General features: G+C 40.2%; 1 protein-coding gene across 4 annotated transcripts in view; it reads right to left on the bottom strand.

The window, feature by feature from the left end:
• Positions 1–20,103, bottom strand: part of KCNIP4 (potassium voltage-gated channel interacting protein 4) — a 1,211,383-nt gene extending 1,191,280 nt beyond the window's left edge. For 3 of the 4 annotated variants that reach the window (XM_050791118.1, XM_050791126.1, XM_050791117.1), the window contains exon 1: positions 19,864–20,095. In XM_050791118.1, coding sequence (XP_050647075.1) covers positions 19,864–19,924 — 61 coding nt within the window. In that variant the 5' untranslated portion in view covers positions 19,925–20,095. Of the gene's footprint in view, positions 1–19,863 lie in introns of all 4 variants that reach the window. The other variant, XM_050791125.1, reaches the window with a different exon arrangement.
• Between the last annotated feature and the right edge of the window lie 384 nt (positions 20,104–20,487).

The following is a 20,487-nucleotide window of genomic DNA, read 5'->3' as shown; positions in this document are numbered from 1 at the left end:
TTTACGCCACCGTTCTCCACTACTCAACCACTGTTCTAATGAGGCCAATGCCTATAAACATGCCCAAATTTTTCCAGCTAAACAAAATGAATCTGCCAGTAGTTACTCCTAAGAACTGCTCAGTCTATTCCTTTTCTTTCTCAGCTAAACTTCTTAAAGGAATTGTCTACACCTGCTTTCCCACATCTCCTTAATCTCCTCACTCATATCCAAGCCCACTGCAATCTGGCTTCTGCCCCACTTAAATTGCTTCAACCTCCTAACTGCCAAATCCTTTCTATTCTCATTTTACTTAACCATGCAAAGCACTTAAGATAATTGGCCAAATATTGGAGAATTTCCCTTCCCTTGGCGTCCACAGTTCTACTCTTGGCTGTCATTCCTTTTACCTCCCTACATGTTCCATCTCTGATTCCATCTCCTGTTGCAGTCACTTAATTCTAGTCTGCTTCCTCTAGTAGTACATTCTAAGTTCCGTTATCTCCCTAAGTGACCTCTCCTGTTCGCATGGCCGTATCTGCAATCCACTGACTCCTAAATGTGTATTTCTAGCCCCTTCTGGGATCAAGACACACACCTTCAACTGTCAGCTGGCTAGCTTACATTCTTTGCAAGTATCCCAACCTCAATATGTGCTAAAGTAGCCATGTCCTCAAAGATTCCACTGAAGATTAAGCTAGACATGCAGAAAACTTCTCTACTCCTACTTTTCTTCCTCTTATTCTGATACAGAATGTCTTCTTGATTATACCTGCTACTGTATCTCTTGAATGCAACCCCTCTTCTCTACCTTCCACACTGCTTTAATTCAAGTCTCCTGGTCCACATTGTTCGTACGATTTTTCTAACTAGTTTCCAAGACTTCTATGGAACTGCCTCATAATTTCCTGCTAAAGAGAAGCAATTAACTTCACCTTGCTTAACACCATTCAAGCACCTGCAGATTTTAGTTTAAACTCCTCAGTCACTAAGTCAAGGCTCTGAAATAATCTACTACCATCTACCTTTCCAATCTTACTTTTGGATACATCTTTCTACACTGCCAGGATTCAAACCACATGGACCTCTCACCATTCCCTGACTATGGCGTGATTTTTCACACAAATCTGAGCCTTTGTACAGGCTGATCCTACCTCTAAATCCCTTTTTCTCTCCTTCACTTGATACATCTCAACACAGGTTTTTAAGATCCCATTGAGATGTCATTTCCTTCTGCAATGTTTCATTAGCTTCTCTAAGTAGGTAGTTATTCCTGCACCTTTGCTTCCATGAAACTTTGTAGCTGGTTCTAATTTAGCACTTACGTCATGTTTTTCTAAGAGCTACTTGTCCACATGTCCCTTCTTTCCCAATGAATTGCAAGCAGGTGCTAGGCTTTTGTGACAGTTTATTAATTCAATGAGTATTTGAGAGCCAACCATCAAGAGGCCCTGTTCTAGGCTTATGCCATATACTGAACAAAACAGACAAACTCTAAACTCATGGAGTCTAAATTTCTGAGAACAAAATTATGATTAGCAAACCTCAGTCATGATTTGGAGATTTTTAAATCATCAGTAAGGCCATTACAAAATCCGAGTGTTAACAAGTCTTACTGTGGTAGCTTTCGTATGTCATTATAGCACAACACCTCTAGCTAGAGCCTTTTACTTCTTTGCACCAGTGACAGAAATATGCACATACTATAGGAGCTTTAAATGATTGAAGCTCAGCTTTTTTTTTTTTTAATGAAAACTGTCCTTTTCTTTAGATGCCTGTGGGAACCTTTCCAAGAGACAGTATACAATTGCACATTGTAGTTGGATGGACCAATACTGACTCAGTTTCTCCACAAGTCAGCAGACATCAGACCCACACTGCATGGATTCAAGAAACAGAAATAACCGCAGACAAGCTCTGTGTGGTTGAGTCAGAAAATGTCCACATGTTAGAGTGGTAACCTATACCATACGCCTTTTAAAAATAGGCACTAGTACCATGAGTATCTAACGTAATCTTTGAGTATTTTGTAGACAGAGAGATTTAGGCTTCTCTGTAACTGGTACACGTGTCATGAGTGAAACTGTGAGAAACTCAGAAAACAGAAAGAATATGGCACTAACAAAAAAGGACAATGCAGAGTCTGATCCATGCAGAAAAGTTCTCAGTTGGAACAGGAACAATAGCAACTGGCCCAAAGCCTTGAGGAAGGAGAAATAGTTAATAAGAGATCGCAAGGTAGCATTACCTCTGTGATACTTGCTATTTGTGTTAGCGAACAGATAAATACATAGGGAAGTTACCTGCTGATACAATTGCACATTGCTGATAGTTCTTTGCCGTTCACTGGTTTGTTTTAGGCTTTAAAGTCTTCTATATCAGACTTTTCTCTTTATACTAGTAAAGCATAAAGAGAAAGGCCTGTAGAAGAGGTTACCGGTATCGTTTTACTGGTGTCCTGACAGAAATCAAAACTTTCGGGCCAGTCAACTGAGCATGCCTTACTTTAAAGGTCAGATACAAGGATGAGGTGAACCAGACCAGTGGAATCCTAAGTCTGGCGTGATGATCACTGGATGTGTACATCTGGAATCAGCAATAAAATATTACTACCACCATTGTGTCTATTATTATCTAAGAAAAAGAGGAGACAAGCTCTATTACTAATTAGCATACATACTTCTAAATGTATACATGTATAATCAATGAAAAAAATCTGTAAAAATGAAGAACATGCCCTAAATTTTTTACAGATAGAGGTCCATGATCAAAACATTTTGGAGACTGCTGACCTAGACACCAGATGACTAATCGTGAATTCTAAGTAACAGACCACAGTCAGATTTCAGAGGTAAAGCAAAGCAGAAAAGAAAAGGTAAATGGAAAAAACAAAAACAGAACACCAAAATAGAGAGAATGAAAAAATTATTCCAGATATCACAAAGGCAAGCAGTGCAAAGATACGATCCACAGTTTGCTGATTATAGAAATATTGTCTTCTGGTTTTTGCTGGGTGCAGGGACCAAGATCAGATAATGTGATGTGACTATTTGGTTATCTTGTTCCCCTGTTTAAAACCTGTGATCACTTCTCATTGCTCTTAGAATAAAGTCCAAATATTTAATAAAACTCTCAGACATTCAACCATCTGGACCTTGCCCAACTCTCCATCATTATCTTTTGTCACTTTCTGTCTTTTTGCAGGGGTAGAATGGGGGGAAGGGAAGGACCTCCTCATTTCATGTATGTTCTCTAACCTTGCTCTTGTCTATCTCTAAGTGTAATTCAAATGCCGACACAATTTCTAATTCCTTTAATCATTATTCTCTGACCTCTAAAACATATTGAGTCTTTTTCCCATATGTTCCTATAGCCTCCTGTGCTTGCTTTCCTGAGAAACTCAGCATTCTCAGAATGTATTTTTCAAGGTCTTTCTTCCTTGCTAGCCATCTGTGAGGATAGGGAAGGTATCTGTAACCCCAAAGCACACAGCACAATGTTTGATTTATAAGAAGTGATAAATAAATGTGTTCACTGGAGTGAAGTTGAATGAAATGTGTCCTGACACCCAGAGAGAAAAACAGTTTGCCTCTGAGCTGCCTACGTACTTGCTAATTTAATATGATGATGGCAGAAATATGATACTTACCTAATCGTTAAAATAATATTTGACAGCTGTTTTATCAGTACGTTTAAAGGCACTTCATATTCCACTGGTCAACAAATATTTGAGTGCCTCAATGGGTCTTGAAAGTGCTATGGTGTCTTTACTCTGGGTTGGCAGATACCAAACAATTGATTAAAACTGCTTTCATTAAGGCACAATATTGAAAGGATTCATGACTTATTCTGGCAGGACAGAGGATGGCTCAAGTTCATTGCTTGCAGTAATGTTATATATTCTTAGTTGGTTAGTCTTAGCAAGATTCTCTGTGCCCATTGTCCTTGGAGGGGGTTGGAAATGCAGGTGCATGATCAAACAGTGGAGAGAAGGGAGTACAAGCAGCTATGCAAATGCAATGCTCCAGATAAAAATCTCGTTGCACAGTATGAGATACATCTTTCAGAAGCTTGCCTATGCACTGCACTTCCCACGACTAGGTTGCCCCAGACTCTTATCAGGCACTAGTTTGTCCAGTGGTCATTTTCATCAATTCCTTCAACTCAAGCTCAGGGAGGCCCTGCAGGTTACCTTCATTGCCATCCAAACCCCTCAAGCATTTAATGGTTCTTTTTCCTAACCCACAAAGCTAGGTACTAAGGTTTCCTCTTCCCATGCAAGAGCACTTGGTATGGTCTTGATCTTGTATTAGGCAGTTTTTGCATTGCTATACAAAAGGGGAGAATAGGCACATCACATGACAAGAGTGGGAACAAGAGAGAGAAGAGGGAGGAGATGCCACACTCTTCTAAGCAACCAAGTTGCACATGAACCAACTGAGTAAGAACTTACTCATCACTAAGGTGATGGCACTGAGCCATTCATGAGAGATCTGCCCCATGATCCAGTCACCCCACCAGGCTCCACCTTCAACACTGGAGGTCACAATTAAACATAAGATTTGAAGCAGAGAAATATACAAACTATATAAGACCTCTCTATACTGTATATAATATAGAAACCCACAGGGAGGTTTTCCAGTTCATTTGTTCTTTAACTGCATGTACCACCAAACTAGACAACAAGCACTAATTCAACTAAGCCAAGCTCAGCCCTCCCAGAGCGATTCCAGCTCAGCTCAGAGTACCGCGTGCCACCCTCCACTCTTCCCCTCTTCTTCCCTGTCCAGGCAGGATAGTCGAGAAATAAGAGTTCAGAGTACAGGCTGTGGAGCCACGATGCCTTGGTTAATAAATACACCCACTCTCTCAATCACCAGATGTGTGACTTTGGGCAAGTTGCTTAACCCCTTTGAGCCTCAATTTACTTATCAATAAAAAGGATATTCAAAACTGTTTGAGGGTCCCTCTTACCAGGGTATTCCTCTAGCACCCCAAATATAATATTGAACTCAATGCTTTTGGCCCTATGTGCATGCACATGTACGAAGACCCACACAATTTCCTTCTTCTGTCTTCTGTCATCTGAATAATATCCTCCCATCACCATAAGCAAAGGCCTTCATCAGTCACCCCAGTGGGAGTACAGAGCCTGCCTAGGTGCATGCCTTGACCCCTACTCCTCCTTGATCTCCCACTTAACTCCACCCCCACATTCAATCAGTTACAAAGACCAATCACAATGCCCCAAGAAACTGCCACTAACACCCTTCTCGAACTAGACCTTCCTACCTAATGCCTCAACAACTTTGATGACTTCTCAGTGACCTTTCCACCTGGAGACTCTCTCTTCTTTATTCTTCCATTTACATCAGACAAGAGGACTCTTCCTAAAGCATCACTTTTATTATGCCATTATTGTCCTCAGAAACCTTGAATGCCTACCCACTGCATAAAATCCACATTTCTTAGACTCTCCAATCTCATGTCTCAGCCTCATCACTTCTCAGGTCACCACCCATGCCATCCATATACTGTCCCCACACAGTTATTCATGCCTCCACACTAAATGCTTCTTCTCAATCCCTCTGAACTCCACTGGCTATTTAGAGTCCAGCTCTTCCACAGAATATTCCCCAACAAGTCACCCCAGAGTGACCTCCTGTTCCCTTCTGCACTAGAGGACCAGATTTATCCCTTCCAGAGGGCAAATGTCACTTCCTCAGAACTCCCTCCCTCCATGACCCCCACATAGTCCCCGTTTTTCCTCTCTCCTGACTTCTTATCCTCATGATTAAAGAACATTTTTCTCAGGCCAAATAATTATAAAAATGACCACAACTCACATTTATAGGGCCGTATCTAATTGTCAAGCACTGTGCTAAGCACTACATATGCATTAATTCAGTTAATCCTCAGTGCAACCTGGTGATATAGATTCTCTTCAGCGATTCACAACTCAACATAGATTTGAGTACATTTTCATAGAAAGATAATGGAAAATAAACAAATAAACCCCAAAGAAATAAAGATAGATATATATGTACACACATGTATATCTACATACATATAGTATATATAAAACAGCATTATAAAATAGTAGTATAGCATATATCATATGCCTATATTTTTTCTTTTACAAAGTATATAAAAACTATGAAGGAAAGTAAAGCAGGGTAAAGAGATTGAGAGATGATAGGGATTGAAAGATGATATGGTCTAGCTGTGTCCCCACCCAAATCTCATCTTGAAATGCAGCTCCCATAATTCCCACATGGAACTCAGTGAGAGAGAACTGAATCATGGGGTGGTTTCCCCCATACTGTTCTCGTGATGGTGAATAAGTCTCACAAGATCTGATGGTTTTACAAGGGGTTTCCCCTTTTGCTTGGCTCTCGTTCTCTTTACCTGCCACCATATAAGATGTGGCTTTGCTCCTCCTTGCCTTCTGCCATGATTGTGAGGTCTCCCCAGCCATGTGGAATGTGAGTCAATCAAACCTCTTTCCTTTATAAATTACCCAGTCTCAGATATGTCTTTACTAGCAGCGTGAGAACAGGCTAATACAAGAGAAATAGGATGGGTTGTTATATTAGATGAAGTCATCAGAGAAGTACCATATCAACAGAGACCCAAAGGAAGTGAGGAAGAAAGCCAACAGAATTATGGGGTGAGAATGGTCCAGGAACACATTAAGAAACTAAACTACAGAGAGACCATGTGACTTCTCAAGGTCACACGATAGCAGGCACAGTATGTGAATCCTAATTCTGACTCCAAAGTCTTATCCTTAGCCACCAGTCCTCACCTTCCATTAATGTTCTGCAGCAGTTCATTCTATTAGCCAGCTCTGGATTTTTAAAACTCCCTTTTTCCCCATTAGTTAACAAATATGGACCTTCTACATGCCAGGCACTGACCTCCATTCATTAGAGGTCATCTACCTCTCCAATTTCTTCTCCAGGTATAACACGTTTCCATGGTTTCACATCCATCTCCCACCCTTATTCTTTACAGTTCTGACTCTAGACTCTATTCCTTATCCAGTTCATGACTTCAATTACCATCATCTTTCTGCAACTAATTCCTAAACTGGGGTCCCAGTTTAATTTGATGGCCAGTTTCTTGGGTGCAAGACTGTGCCTCATTCATCTCTCTATTCCTAATACTCATCACAATGCTGGATGTGAAATAAATGAGTGCCTCTCTGAAATAGATTAAATTTGAACTCTACATTTCCATCTGCCTTTGGGACAGTTTGACCTGGATGTTTTCCCAGCATCTCAAAATCAATATTTCTAAAAATGAACACATTATCTTCCATCCAAAACCTGTCCCTCCTCCTATATTCCTTGTCACTCACAGTAGCACCACAAAGTATCACAGTCACCAACCTTGCCATCTTTCTCCCCTACAACAGCCATCTCACCTTTCCATTCCCATTGCCTTTACCCTTGTTCAAACGTTTGTTTTCTCTTGCCTAGGCTAATGGGACCGCCTCCTCAATATATCACAACTGATGGTACTTCCTACACAGCTATGCAAAATTAATTCCCTTCATTCTGTCACTTTTTGTGAAATTTGATGGTCTTCTATCCACAAAATTTTTTTTTTTTTTTTTTTTTTTTATTTACAAAGATGTTTATTGCAATAGTATTTATAATAGAAGCAATTGGAAGAAAACAAACAGCCAACAAAAGAAAACTGGCTTTAAAAAAAGATACATTCATTTATACAATGTTATATTGTACGGCACCTAAAAATTGTGTTACAGAAAAATTATTAATATGAAAAAGTATTCATAATTTACTATTAAGCTAAAGAAGCAAGTTTTGTTTTTTTTTTTTTTTTTTTTTTTTTTTTTTTTTTAATTTATTTATTATTATTATACTTTAAGTTGTAGGGTACATGTGCATAACGTGCAGGTTTGTTACATATGTATACTTGTGCCATGTTGCTGTGCTGCACCCATCAACTCGTCATTTACATCAGGTATAACTCCCAGTGCAATCCCTCCCCCCTCCCCCCTCCCCATGATAGGCCCCGGTGTGTGATGTTCCCCTTCCTGAGTCCGAGTGATCTCATTGTTCAGTTCCCACCTATGAGTGAGAACATGCGGTGTTTGGTTTTCTGTTCTTGTGATAGTTTGCTAAGAATGATGGATTCCAGCTGCATCCAAGTCCCTACAAAGGACTCAAACTCATCCTTTTTTATGGCTGCATAGTATTCCATGGTGTATATGTGCCACATTTTCTTAATCCAATCTGTCACTGATGGACATTTGGGTTGATTCCAAGTCTTTGCTATTGTGAATAGTGCTGCAATAAACATACGTGTGCATGTGTCTTTATAGCAGCATGATTTATAATCCTTTGGGTATATACCCAGTAATGGGATGGCTGGGTCATATGGTACATCTAGTTCTAGATCCTTGAGGAATCGCCATACTGTTTTCCATAATGGTTGAACTAGTTTACAATCCCACCAACAGTGTAAAAGTGTTCCTATTTCTCCACATCCTCTCCAGCACCTGTTGTTTCCTGACTTTTTAATGATTGCCATTCTAACTGGTGTGAGATGGTATCTCATTGTGGTTTTGATTTGCATTTCTCTGATGGCCAGTGATGATGAGCATTTTTTCATGTGTCTGTTGGCTGTATGAATGTCTTCTTTTGAGAAATGTCTGTTCTATCCACAAAATTTAAGCTCAGTATCCTGTTGCAACCCATATGGCCCAATACCTATTGGGCATCTTCTCCACTTTGATATCCAAGAAGCCCTTAAATTTCATTGTTCTCCAAAACTGACCATTCAGGTTTTTCTCAACCGAACCTCCTTCTCTGTATTTTCCATCTTGGTAAATGTATGCCACGCAACAGTTCCCTTGGCCAGAAACCGAGAGTTGCTCTTGTCCTCTATTTGTCTCATGTGTACTCTCTGCCTTCCACTGCATGACCAATGCCTTGCTCTGTCCTTCATTATGTCTCACCTGCAGCTATGCCACAGCAGGTCTCTGCCTGCTGTTTTACTCCCTTTTTGTCCATTGGCTACATCACCAGTTATCTTCCCAGTGTGCAAATGTGGTGATGCTCTGCTCTTGATTGAAATCTATCAGTAGTTTTCATACTTCATCACATCTTGACCGTGACTACTGTCCAGCTTCCCATCTCACAATTTTCTTCTTCCCCACACATTCACAAAACCACACAAAATTCTTAATGTTCCCTGATTGTAGTACCATGTTCTCTTGGTCCAGCCTTGGGACCACAGCTCTCCCTGCCTGAAACTTTCATAATTCACCTGCCATCTCTCCCTGAAAAATTCATTCTCATCCTCCAGTCCTACCTAGTCTAAGTAGCTTTCTATGACTCTGTCCCGCCTGCATAGTGTGACTTACATCTGTTTCCAAAGCAGTCTGTGCCTGGTGTTATTACAGGGCTTTTGAAGTTCTAATTTTCATCTCTCATGTCTATCTCTTTAGATTCAGGGCTTCTTTTCCATGGGATATTTTTCAACTCTGCATTCTAGTACTTAGAAGAATACTTGGGAAATGAATGTTCAGTATATGTTTTGTGAAAGAATCAATTGGCTCACATTTGGGGAAATCCCCACTGATATGAAGGAGTAGTAACATTATTTAGTCTACAGAATAATGCTCTTTTTCTACATAAGGTTTGTGTTGTATTATACATGATTCTGTATTATATATGATTCTGTATTATACATGATTGTGTTGTATTATACATGATTCTAAAAAACCACTATGACTCAACAACAAACCATGTGATTATGATAGATTTACTGAGTGTTCCTTCAGCTTATTACTTCACAGAGGACAAGGACTACAGCTAGTGACATTCTTCATTAAGAACATATGATAGGGTCCTAGGAAGGTATTTAGCACATGCCTTTGAAGATTAAGTAAACTAACATACACTATGTAATTAATACACAATTTGGGTCAAGTAGAAGTCTAGGGTAGAGAAGGAAGATATAATTTAAATGTTTAATTCCTATAACTTAAACAATTAACATATCTTTATATTCTGAAATATTTACTAGCACAGTGTCTCTCATATAGTAGGTGATTGATAAATGCATTTTAAGTGAATGATTGTTTAATAACATTCTCAAAAATATTTCTAAAACTATCGCAACACAAATTGCATTAAGGCTGAAGTTATGACTGTCATTGAGATCTAAAATTTTGCTCTAATAATAGTTATGGAAGGCCACAATCCCGTGCCCAGGGATCCAAGGATAAATAAAGCTATGTTTTCAATTGCAATGCTTATAACAAGTTAATTTTACAGTTTAATCTTCCCAGGGTAGAGGTGGTGGATTTTTCATTCTCACTGTTTATTCTGAGAGGTGAACAACAATTTTCAAAGCACTTTTTAATGACCAATTTTCATTTGGAGGTTACATCCATAACTTTAACTAGGAGGACTTATGGGGTGTAGCGGTGACTTCTGTACTTAAATTACATCAGAAGTGCTGGCATTTATTACCTTCCAGCTTCCCAGTTTAGATGTGTGCCCTTTCTTAAAAACTATCTTACAACACCTCCATTTAAAAAATGAGATTTATAGGAGAATGGCGTGAACCCAGGAGGTGGAGCTTTCAGTGAGCCAGGATCGCGCCACTGGACTCCAGCTTGGGCGACAGAGCGAGACTCTGTCTCAAAAAAAAAAAAAAAAAAAAAAAAAAATGAGATTTATTCTATAAACCCACAGCAAGAGAATTCCCTCACTCCATATCCCTGGATATTGTATTTTACTGTTTCCTGCTTCCTTTTTCCATGTTTCTCAATGCCTGGGATTGTTTTATACTTGTCCCCAAAATTTTCCTCCTCACAACTTTTAAATTAATGCAGTGCACCTGCGTTTCAGAGTCTGTGCCAACTCTCTCAGATATCATGACTTCAGCAGAAAATCCTGATGAAACTGGACCATGAGCGGACAAGGAACAGATAACCACTGCAATAATACTGTGCATCACTGTATAAAAGGCTCATCTGCAAATTAAAGGAAGTTTATTAAAATAGATGATATGGAAAAAGTGATTTAAATTCTTGGAAAGGATGTGAGAAAAGTTGAGTAGAATGTGACTTTCACAAGTGCTTGAAATATTAGATAATGTATAACATCCTTATAATAAGTGATCCCCAAAATTAAGTTTAAAAATTAGAGAAACATCCTATTTAATTTGAAAATTCCTACACCAATTTGAAGTGCCTCTGCCTACATCAGAACATCATGTAAATTCCCAATAACAGACCTGAGCATTTTCAATTCCTTTAGGATTGTCTTTAAACAGAAGATATAGCTCATTTGCATTCTCCAAGCTTCCAAATCATATTTGTTTTAGGAAAAAAGTGCATTTTTTACAGACTTCCAGCATCAAAGGTGGTTTTTAAAATCTTTAAAATAGCTTAGATAATGTAATGTCTTTAGGTGACTGAAAGATAAACCCAGATTACAGTTAGAAAAATTGGTAGAGGGCAGGAAGAAATGGACAATAGAAAAAACACAGGACTTCAAGCCCAGTTCTTCTCATAGCTTTATTCTACAGGACCCCAAAGAGGAAAAGGTCAACTTCAATATCACTGTGTGCTTCCATTTGGAAAGGAACAGCACTTATACCAACTGGAAGTAATTTTGCTTTTAAACATCCATCTCACTTCATCCTTAACTCTGTTATGGGAATGAATATTTTAAAATAAACATGTTTAGGCATTTATTTTCTCCTCAACTTGACTATCAATGCCTCGTGCACATTCAGTTACTAACTCTTGTATAAACAGTAAGCTCTCTAGAAGCAGACTCTACGTCTCAGTCATCCCAATACTAAGTAGTTCCTTTGTAAATATTTGCTGAATTAATCTTATTTCATCATTACAGGATCTTTATAAGCTACAGGTAGATATCATTACCACCACTGCACAGTGGAAGAAAGAAAGAAACAGCAACATTAAACTCAATGACTACTTTATATATTCTTACCTTCCTAAATTAAAATTTCTCTAAATTAAGCTTCTCTCCAAATTTAACTTGTTCTTCATACTATATCTCACAGAATTATTTTATAAATGTCTGTTACTTAGTTCTATATTACCTTTTTTTCCTCGAATTCCCTGTGGACACAAGAAGACTGGGGGATCAGTTCCACTACAGTAGAATGGGTTGGAGTACAACCCTGTATCTTTGCCTTTAGATGTAACTAACCATAAGATACTTTAATTCATGGAGTGAATTACCAAATGCAAAGCATGGATAAAAGGTATGGGCTAGACCATGGGAAAGTAGTTTCCCATGCTATCATAATGAATATTCATTAAATTATAAAAAGTTACAACCCAAAATAAAACCCTTGGCAGAATATCTATTTGGAGATATAGATCACTTTAAGAGCTACATGTGCTATATGTACTCGATATTATTATGAAACTCATGAAGACATTTAGAAGTCATGTCTTTTCTCATAAAAAACAAAATAATAAGATTTTGAGACATCTTACCATATGTAACAATGTACAAACAGCACAACAAAAAAAAGACATGGATTGTGGGGAAATCGTCATTAGACTGCAGTAGTTACTGTTATCAGTTCAATCTGATTTTCATTCCCGTCTGGGCAATGTCACTGCTTAAACTGCTTAACTCAAAAGATCCTTCAAAATATTAAGAACTGTTGACATCTGGAGATGGAAGTCTATTTTTCCTCCAAAACCTTTTTAAAATAAAGACCTATTTAAAATTTTTTTTAAAAATCCAGATCTAATTCCCTAAAGACTTTCATGAGCAGATGCCGCCTGAATACAAGAGGGGACATTTCCCTAAGCCAATACAGATTTCAGGTAATCAAAAAGTTATAAACTGTTGCTGTAAAATGTTTTGATGATTTATTTTTACCTAAATAAATAGTTTGGATGGGGCAGGTAGAGGGAGAGAAGTTTCTAAAAGGTCAATAACATATCCAAAGGGTATTTAAACTGACAACCTATTTCCAATGAGAGAGCCACTCAACCACACTGGCTGTGTTCGTTCAGGAAGAAAAATCAGCCCCTAACATGAGCATGAAGGCCAAATGTTCAATATGGAAAATTCTATATTTATATCCATGTTCAAATTATTTCTTATATTGTCAGAGTGTGTGAAGAGCCTTTATGTTTAAATACTGACAGTCAGCCCTTTTTCAGGTTCTCTAATGCTATGTGCATGTGTGCACATATAGCACAGCCTATAGAGAAAAGACTGGGCAAGAAGAGGAGGTACAGCCACAGCAATGACAGCAAAGGAGCTGAACTTCTGCCTCTCTCAGTCTTGACACACTTTTCACTTCCCTCTTACTTCCCCCTCAATACTGCCTGATTTTTCACTGTGAAATCTGATGTAAAAGGAAGTTGCACCTAAGGAAATGGGTGTGTATACACTGAATGACGTCTCCATGCCTTTTTAAATTTTCCCATTCCTTTCCACATCCACTGCCGTAATGCAAGGATCTATCATCTGATGAGAATAATGGTGGTGGATGTGGTGGTGTAGGCATTCACTCACTGAGGGGAAATTTACAAAGGACCATTTGTGGGGTTAGGGGCCAGGAGATGTGAGGCCCCTCAGACTACTGATGTTGGAGGTGATCATCGATCAGGAAGGGAGTAAGAACGAGGGAATGTCACAGTAACAACATCCAAAGAAGACACTGACGACTGCCCTAAATGTACAAAATCACTGGGCATCTGTTAAGCTCTTTTTCAGAAACAGTGTGCACTCTGATAGTCATGGTGCTATAGATGCAAGAACATGCACAGTTCAAAGGAGCATTATCTTGATGTCATGTACTGTGCTCATAAACTCAGTCTACTGAATGGAAAGACATGGAGCCAAAAGTCACTTCCAGCCAACGGCTTAACACGCAATCAAATGTGAATTGTAACTTTGGTCTTTGGTGGGTCTACCACGGGACAATGTGATTTAATTCCATCAATAGTTTTAAATGTCTACTAGTTTTTGTTTTGTTTTGTTTTTGAGACACAGTCTCACTCTGTCGCCCAGGCTGCAGTGCAATGACGCGATCTAGGCTCACTGCAACCTCTGCCTTCTGGGTGCAAGCGATTCTCCCTGCCTCAGCCTCCCAAGTAGCTGGGATTACAGGTGCCCGCCACCATGCCCAGCTAATTTTTGTATTTTTAGTAGAGAATGGGTTTCGTCATGTTGGCCAGGCAGGTCTCAACCTCCTGACCTCAGGCGATCTGCCAGCCTCGGCCTCCCAAAGTTCTGGGATTACAAGCGTGGGCCACCATGCCTGGTCTAAATGTCTACTAGTTTATGAAGCATTGTACAAGTGCTTACTAGGGGTACAAAAATCAGTAATTCTTGCATGGTACTACTTGCCATCAAAAAGTTACAACTGAATATCTGCAAATGAGACAAATTATGTCTAGTTACTTCTGCCTTGTCATTCAGATCTATATCAATAATAAAAGCAAAGCAAGTTAAGAAAATTCAAAGAATAATTATTTGGGGAGGAGTCAGGGAGAAATCAGTGAGGCTGCAAGAGAAGGACACTACATTTCAGATATGTCTTGATGGATATACAGATTTTCACCGGGCAATGTGAGGGCAGGAAGTTAATTCTAAGCAGTGGGTAAAACAGGAGATACAGCTGGTTATGGTCCCAGCTACTTGGGAGGCTGAGGTGGGAGGACAGCTTGAGGCCAGGAGTTCGAGGCTGCAGTGACCCATAATGGCACCACTGCACTCCAGCCTGGGCAACAGAGTGAGACTCTGACTTAAAAGAAAGTGAAAAAAAGAAAAAAAGAGATATGTTTGGAGACCAAGGAACAGTCCAGTTTAGCCAGATCAACGTGTAGACCTAGCAGCATCATGAAAGAAAATGTTAGGATGGAGAGCTATCACTGCGTTGTAGGAGCCTTGAAAATCAAGCTAAGGAATTTGTATTTTTGATTCTATAAGTAACGCGGGGGGCATTAAAAGATTTTGTGCAGGAGAATTATATGACTCAAGTTAGGTTTCAGTAAATTTGGTTGGTTTTGAGTGGGGAGTAGCAGTCAGTGCAAATAGGATATAACCATCATGGCCTAGAAAGGATGCTGAGAACAAAATCTTGGTGGTGGAAATGGAAATTGAAGGAAGAGACAGACATAAAATACAGAAGAGAACCAGTAAGTCTTGGTGACTTATTCGTCATGATGAGAATACCATAGAGAAGGAGACTCTTTTGCTTTGTTTGTTTGTTTTACAACATGTCTCAAAAAATGTTGCCACAATAATTGTTTTTAGAAGACAGAGCATGATGTCCTTTTTGACATACTGACTTTAAGGTGTTGGTAAAACTTTCTTATGAGTCTGACCAGCAGAAGAGGAATGGAGCAGACTATAGACTCAAGAGATACTCCCCCATCAAAATAAGAATCAAAGCCACACTTTGATTAGGAAGAGAGTATAGAGGGAGAAGATAATTAAAAGACAACCATGTGAAAGGCTGCACAAAATGGGCAAAAAAGAGGAAATAAGTGTCATAAAAGGAGATCTGGCTGGGCACGGTAGCTCATGCCTGTAATCCTAGCACTTTGGGAGGCCGAGGCAGTTGGATCACTTGAGGTCAGGAGTTCAAAACCAGCCTGGCCAACATGGTGAAACGCCATCTCTACTAAAACTCCAAAAAAAAAAAAAAAAAAAAAAAAAAAAATTAGTCGGGCATGGTGGCGGGTGCACCTGTAATCCTAGCCACTCGGAAGGCTGAGACAGGAGAATCGCTTGAACCTAGGAGGCAGAGATTGCAGCAAGCCAAGGTCACACCACTGCACTCCAGCCTGGGTGACAGAATGAGACTCCATCTCAAACAAACAAACAAAACAAAACAAACAAACAAAAAATGAGATCCAAGAGAAATCAGAGAAAATAGAATAATTCAATGCAAGTTGGGAAGGCTTCTTTCATTCAGTATCTGTTATTGAGCAAATATTACAAGTCAGACTTCATGCTCAATCCTGGGGATGAAGTGGTGAACAGGACAGAAAACCTCTGCTCTCACAGAGCTCACAATTTCCCAAGACATGTTGGTAAACAGCATGAAACAACCCAGTGAGTTCAGAAGGATATGAATTGAGAAAAGGCCCTCAGGAACTTTAACCAAATGAATACTTTTGGAAAACAAATGGGTGATTCAATGCCCAAGGGTGAATTAATTTATAATAATGGGTACAGTTGTAGAATTTTAAAAGATTTTTCAGACTTGCAAAGGCTCCTTGAACAAATAAGATACTCATCTCCCCACAACCCCCTCCCCGCCTTACACATTAATCCACTTGAAATAGTCACTAAGAAGAGAGGCTATTTAGTAAAAAAACACATTCTGCTATGTATTATTGAAAAGCAATATTATTCACATGTTCTGGAAAAAGTGAGAACACGAAAAATAAATAAAAGGACAAAAAATAGTAAGGGCTTAATAATTTAAGCCCAGAAATATATCTTCAAAACAATCAACCACTGTCTAGTCTACAATTCTGCAGAAATCTTGCATACATATTTTATATTGCATGGCTCATTAATTTCTAAACCATCCATAGCTTTATTTTATGAGATGGCATAAGCTTTAGGCCTGGGGAGAGAGGGTGGCTGAATTTCAACACTTCATCCTATCATTTGTTTAGTACACCCCTTACATTTATATGACATAAAGAAAATAAAATAATGATTGTATGATGAAAAACTTTTCATAGATTCAGAATAAATGGATTTTTCTATATTACCCTTGTGGAATTACTAATTTGAGTTTGCCTTATTTTTAATAAACATAAAACTTAAGCCAAAGCCATGATACATCCATCAAATGACAATTCAAAATTGAAGAGATTTTTTTACTCTACTATTGAAACATACATTTTCCTCCTCACTTTTAGTTGTAGATTACATCACATAACATCTGCCATCCCTAAGTTAGATGGCACAAATTAAGGACACCAATGAATAATTTTGTAGGTTTTTTTTTCCTCTGACCTTATTTCTGATTATCTTTCAAACACACAGCTGAATTATCAACTCCCTCTTTCTCTCCACTGTTAGCAGATTATTTTAAATAATGGGATTAGACAATGAAATAAAAAATGTATTTTGGTCAGGCTTTGGGTTTAACATGGAAGTTGGCGGGGCAAAAGTGAGCACTCTAATTTGTAAGAAACCTTCTCTACTTACATGTACTTATGCAGAACTCGCCCATTTTCTGTCCTCTCTGGCATTAACAATGTCAATTACAGTGATTTACAGGTGGTGCTCATCAGTTAGCATATTAGATGCTTTTACTTGTTGAGAAGAGAGTATGGAATGAACTTTTTAAACTAAATTATTATAAAGTTTCAGAATTGCAACTCGACTCTGTTCTGTCATTTCCAACATTTCCTCTCTACTTTCCATTCATGTAGTTTCATCCTTTGCCTTTCAGTAAATCATTTTTCACAGTGTTCTATCTCCAAGTCAGGTAATAAAATACACACACACACACACACACACACACAGACTCACACTTCTCCAATTTCCGATTTCTCTATCATATACATATATTTCTCTCAGTTAGAGCTTCCAGTTAAATTTTGCTTAGATTCCAGATAAATCATCTTATAAACCTCCATCCCAGAGATATATATTCAAGGAAAAAACTGTATCATAGTACAAGATAGTTTGGAAGTTATATAAACAGCCTACTTATTGGAAAGAGAACAAGATATCAGGACTATTATTTTAAAACAAAAATGGAAGATAGAGTTTAAGCCTTTAAAAATCATCCTTTCTCATCCCAGGATTAGTAAAGACCACCCTATATCTGATCACAAGTAAGCAAAGTACTTATGCATATGTTTGGTGAAAATAATATTACATATTTGGGGATCATTCTCTAATATTAGCTTTGAAGCAATATCAACAAGAATAAAAATGATAATCCAAACTATTTTTTCTTTATTCTTCCCATCATATGACAACTAGATAAAAATTTGTGAATACAATTCAAGAAACAGGTGTCAAATCAATTCTCAGCCAGAAAACTAATCACTTTGGTCTCACCTTAGCCAAAGTATACATCAACATATTTCTGTTCTCTAAATAAACAGTGAACACTTGCTGATTCGGGAGATAGCACTAAACGGTTTGCTTTTTTAAATGTATAGTACTCCCCAGGTGTGACTTCAATTTCATTTCTCATTTATAGTGATTATGGCCACCTATGGCCCTGTGCATACACTAGACATGCTGATTCAATCCCCATCCAGTTGCTGGAAGAACAGGCACAGTAAAAAAGCTGTGGTCACTGAGGAGCCAAGCAATGCAAGCCTTCCAGTTCCGGAGACGACATTCCTGCCATCTGCTCCAGCCTTGAGTTCCCTGGGCTGCCATGTGTGTGAATGAGTCTCTAGTATGACAACTAGCCCTCTACCCTATGTTTATTCTAAAGAACTGCAAAGACAGAGACCCTACGAACTCAACTCAACACCCAACAACTACTCAGCCCTCTACACTAAACATGCCACTCAGGAAACATTTGATCTCTTAAAGACTGTAAGTATTTCTCACAAGAGATATTCTACATATGCTTGGCTCATAATGAGTGGGCATCTCCAGGTATAAGTGAAAACAGAACTAAATACAGTTACAAGTCAAATGTGGGGCATTACAGTTGATGTTCATATTACTTTTTCCAGTCCAAAAGGATTAAGACTGTTCTCTTTAAAATTTCATATTCAAGTGAGACTAGTGTCCTCCCAGTTACAATGACCTTAACTATTGGAGTGAAGAAAAGAAAGGCAGGGTGTCCATTTCCATTTCTCATGGCCATAAATTCGAATGACTGACTCAAGTTGTTGAGGTGACTCCATTTCCCTGAGTACTAAAGAATGGAGCAAGTGGAAACACCTCTTTCCTTGCAAGTTTGCAGCCCTCAAGTCCAAGTTTTTCACCCTCTAAACCCAAACTATGCTATAGCCATATGTGACCCCTTAGCTTATGTAATCCGGGAGCTGGTCCAGCCCTTTATCACTCTCATGTGCCCCAAAATCACTTCCATTCTATTTCTGGCTCTTGCAAAATACTCTGTACACATCAAAACCACCTAATAACAAATCGATGCAACCCAAGACTCTTTGTGGGAGGGCATCGTCCCCTATTTCTCTATGGATCCCACCAAACAGCAAAACATTTCTCCCTGCTTTCGCAGAACGCACGTTTCTCTGAAAGCCAAGATCCTAACACAGTGCCCGATACCTTTCCAAGGCTATACTGTATATAAATTATTTCCAAGTGTCACTGAGGACCATTTTCTCTGAACACACTAAACTGAAGCTAGCCATAAAACAAGCCATACGCTCCGGCTGAAGAATCCGACATGGGCAAGATACCGCCAGTATCTTACCAGGGGACAAAAATACAGTTGTAATGAAGAAACGTTTGGGGGCATAAAGGAAAAGTGGAAGGAGACGACCAATACTATTTCAGCTCATTAATCCCCAGGTGTTAGGGGAAGGAAGCGTGCGGTCTGGAGTCATCTGGCAGATGCATAAACAACCTTGGAAATTTTCAGAGAAGGCAAAAGTACGCACAGGATCGCAGGGGACCCTGCCACCGGCGAGTTTCAAACACACTTCAAACATCTTTTCTTCCCCGACCTGGATCTTGCATGCACCCCCCTCTCCTTTGCACCCCATTCCCGCCGCTCCCACCTCCCCTTCCCAGTCCCGCCAGGTGACTGTGTCTCATGCAGCGAAGGCAACAAGCGTCCCTAGCCGAGGAAGGGAAGGGGCAGCCGTCTCGGCTCGCGAGGGAAGGAGGGCGGAAGCGGGCGCCCGCTCGCAAGCTTATTGCATCCTACCGCCTGTGGAGCTGGCCTCCTCCAGCTGAGCCGAAATGCTTTCCACTCTCCTCACATTCATGTCTGGGGACGCAGGGTGCAGGAGTAAGACTCAGGAGTCCACCGGCCAGAGGCGTCTGTCAACGGGTCTGCACGGGAGCGCACCGCCGCTCGGCCCGGGGGCGTCCGCGGAGCTGGGAGAGAGAGCTTCGGCGGCGGCGGCGGCGGCGGCGGGCAGGGCGCGCGGAGCCTGCTGCAGGTGCAGGCGGAGGCCGGCGGGGGGCGCCGGGGGCGCTGCGCGGCCCTTGGCGGCGGGGGCGCGCGGGGCGCGCGGGGGCGGCCGAGGCGCTGGCAGCTCGGCGGCAGCGGCTGGAAGCAGGCGAGCTGCACCGGCGGCTACAGTGCGGGGACCCCAGTCCCTCGCCCGCGTGGGCGCCACCCCTACCACCTGCTGCCGAGTCACCGGACTGGGGGGTGCGGGGGGGTACGGGGATGGGAAAACGCAGCTGGTGGTGCGGTGCCTCTAGCGACAGAGCAGATGGACCTGAAAGAGACCCGAGGTGACTTCGGGCTGGGCAGGGCACCCCCGGGCTTGCCAGCGGCTCTCAGTGGGCGCCTCTAGGACCCCTTGTCACTGCGAGCAGC

Source organism: Macaca thibetana, chromosome 5, assembly GCF_024542745.1.
Source record: "Macaca thibetana thibetana isolate TM-01 chromosome 5, ASM2454274v1, whole genome shotgun sequence".
NCBI classification, from domain to species: Eukaryota; Metazoa; Chordata; class Mammalia; order Primates; family Cercopithecidae; genus Macaca; species Macaca thibetana.
This window is presented reverse-complemented; position numbering and strand designations above follow the sequence as displayed.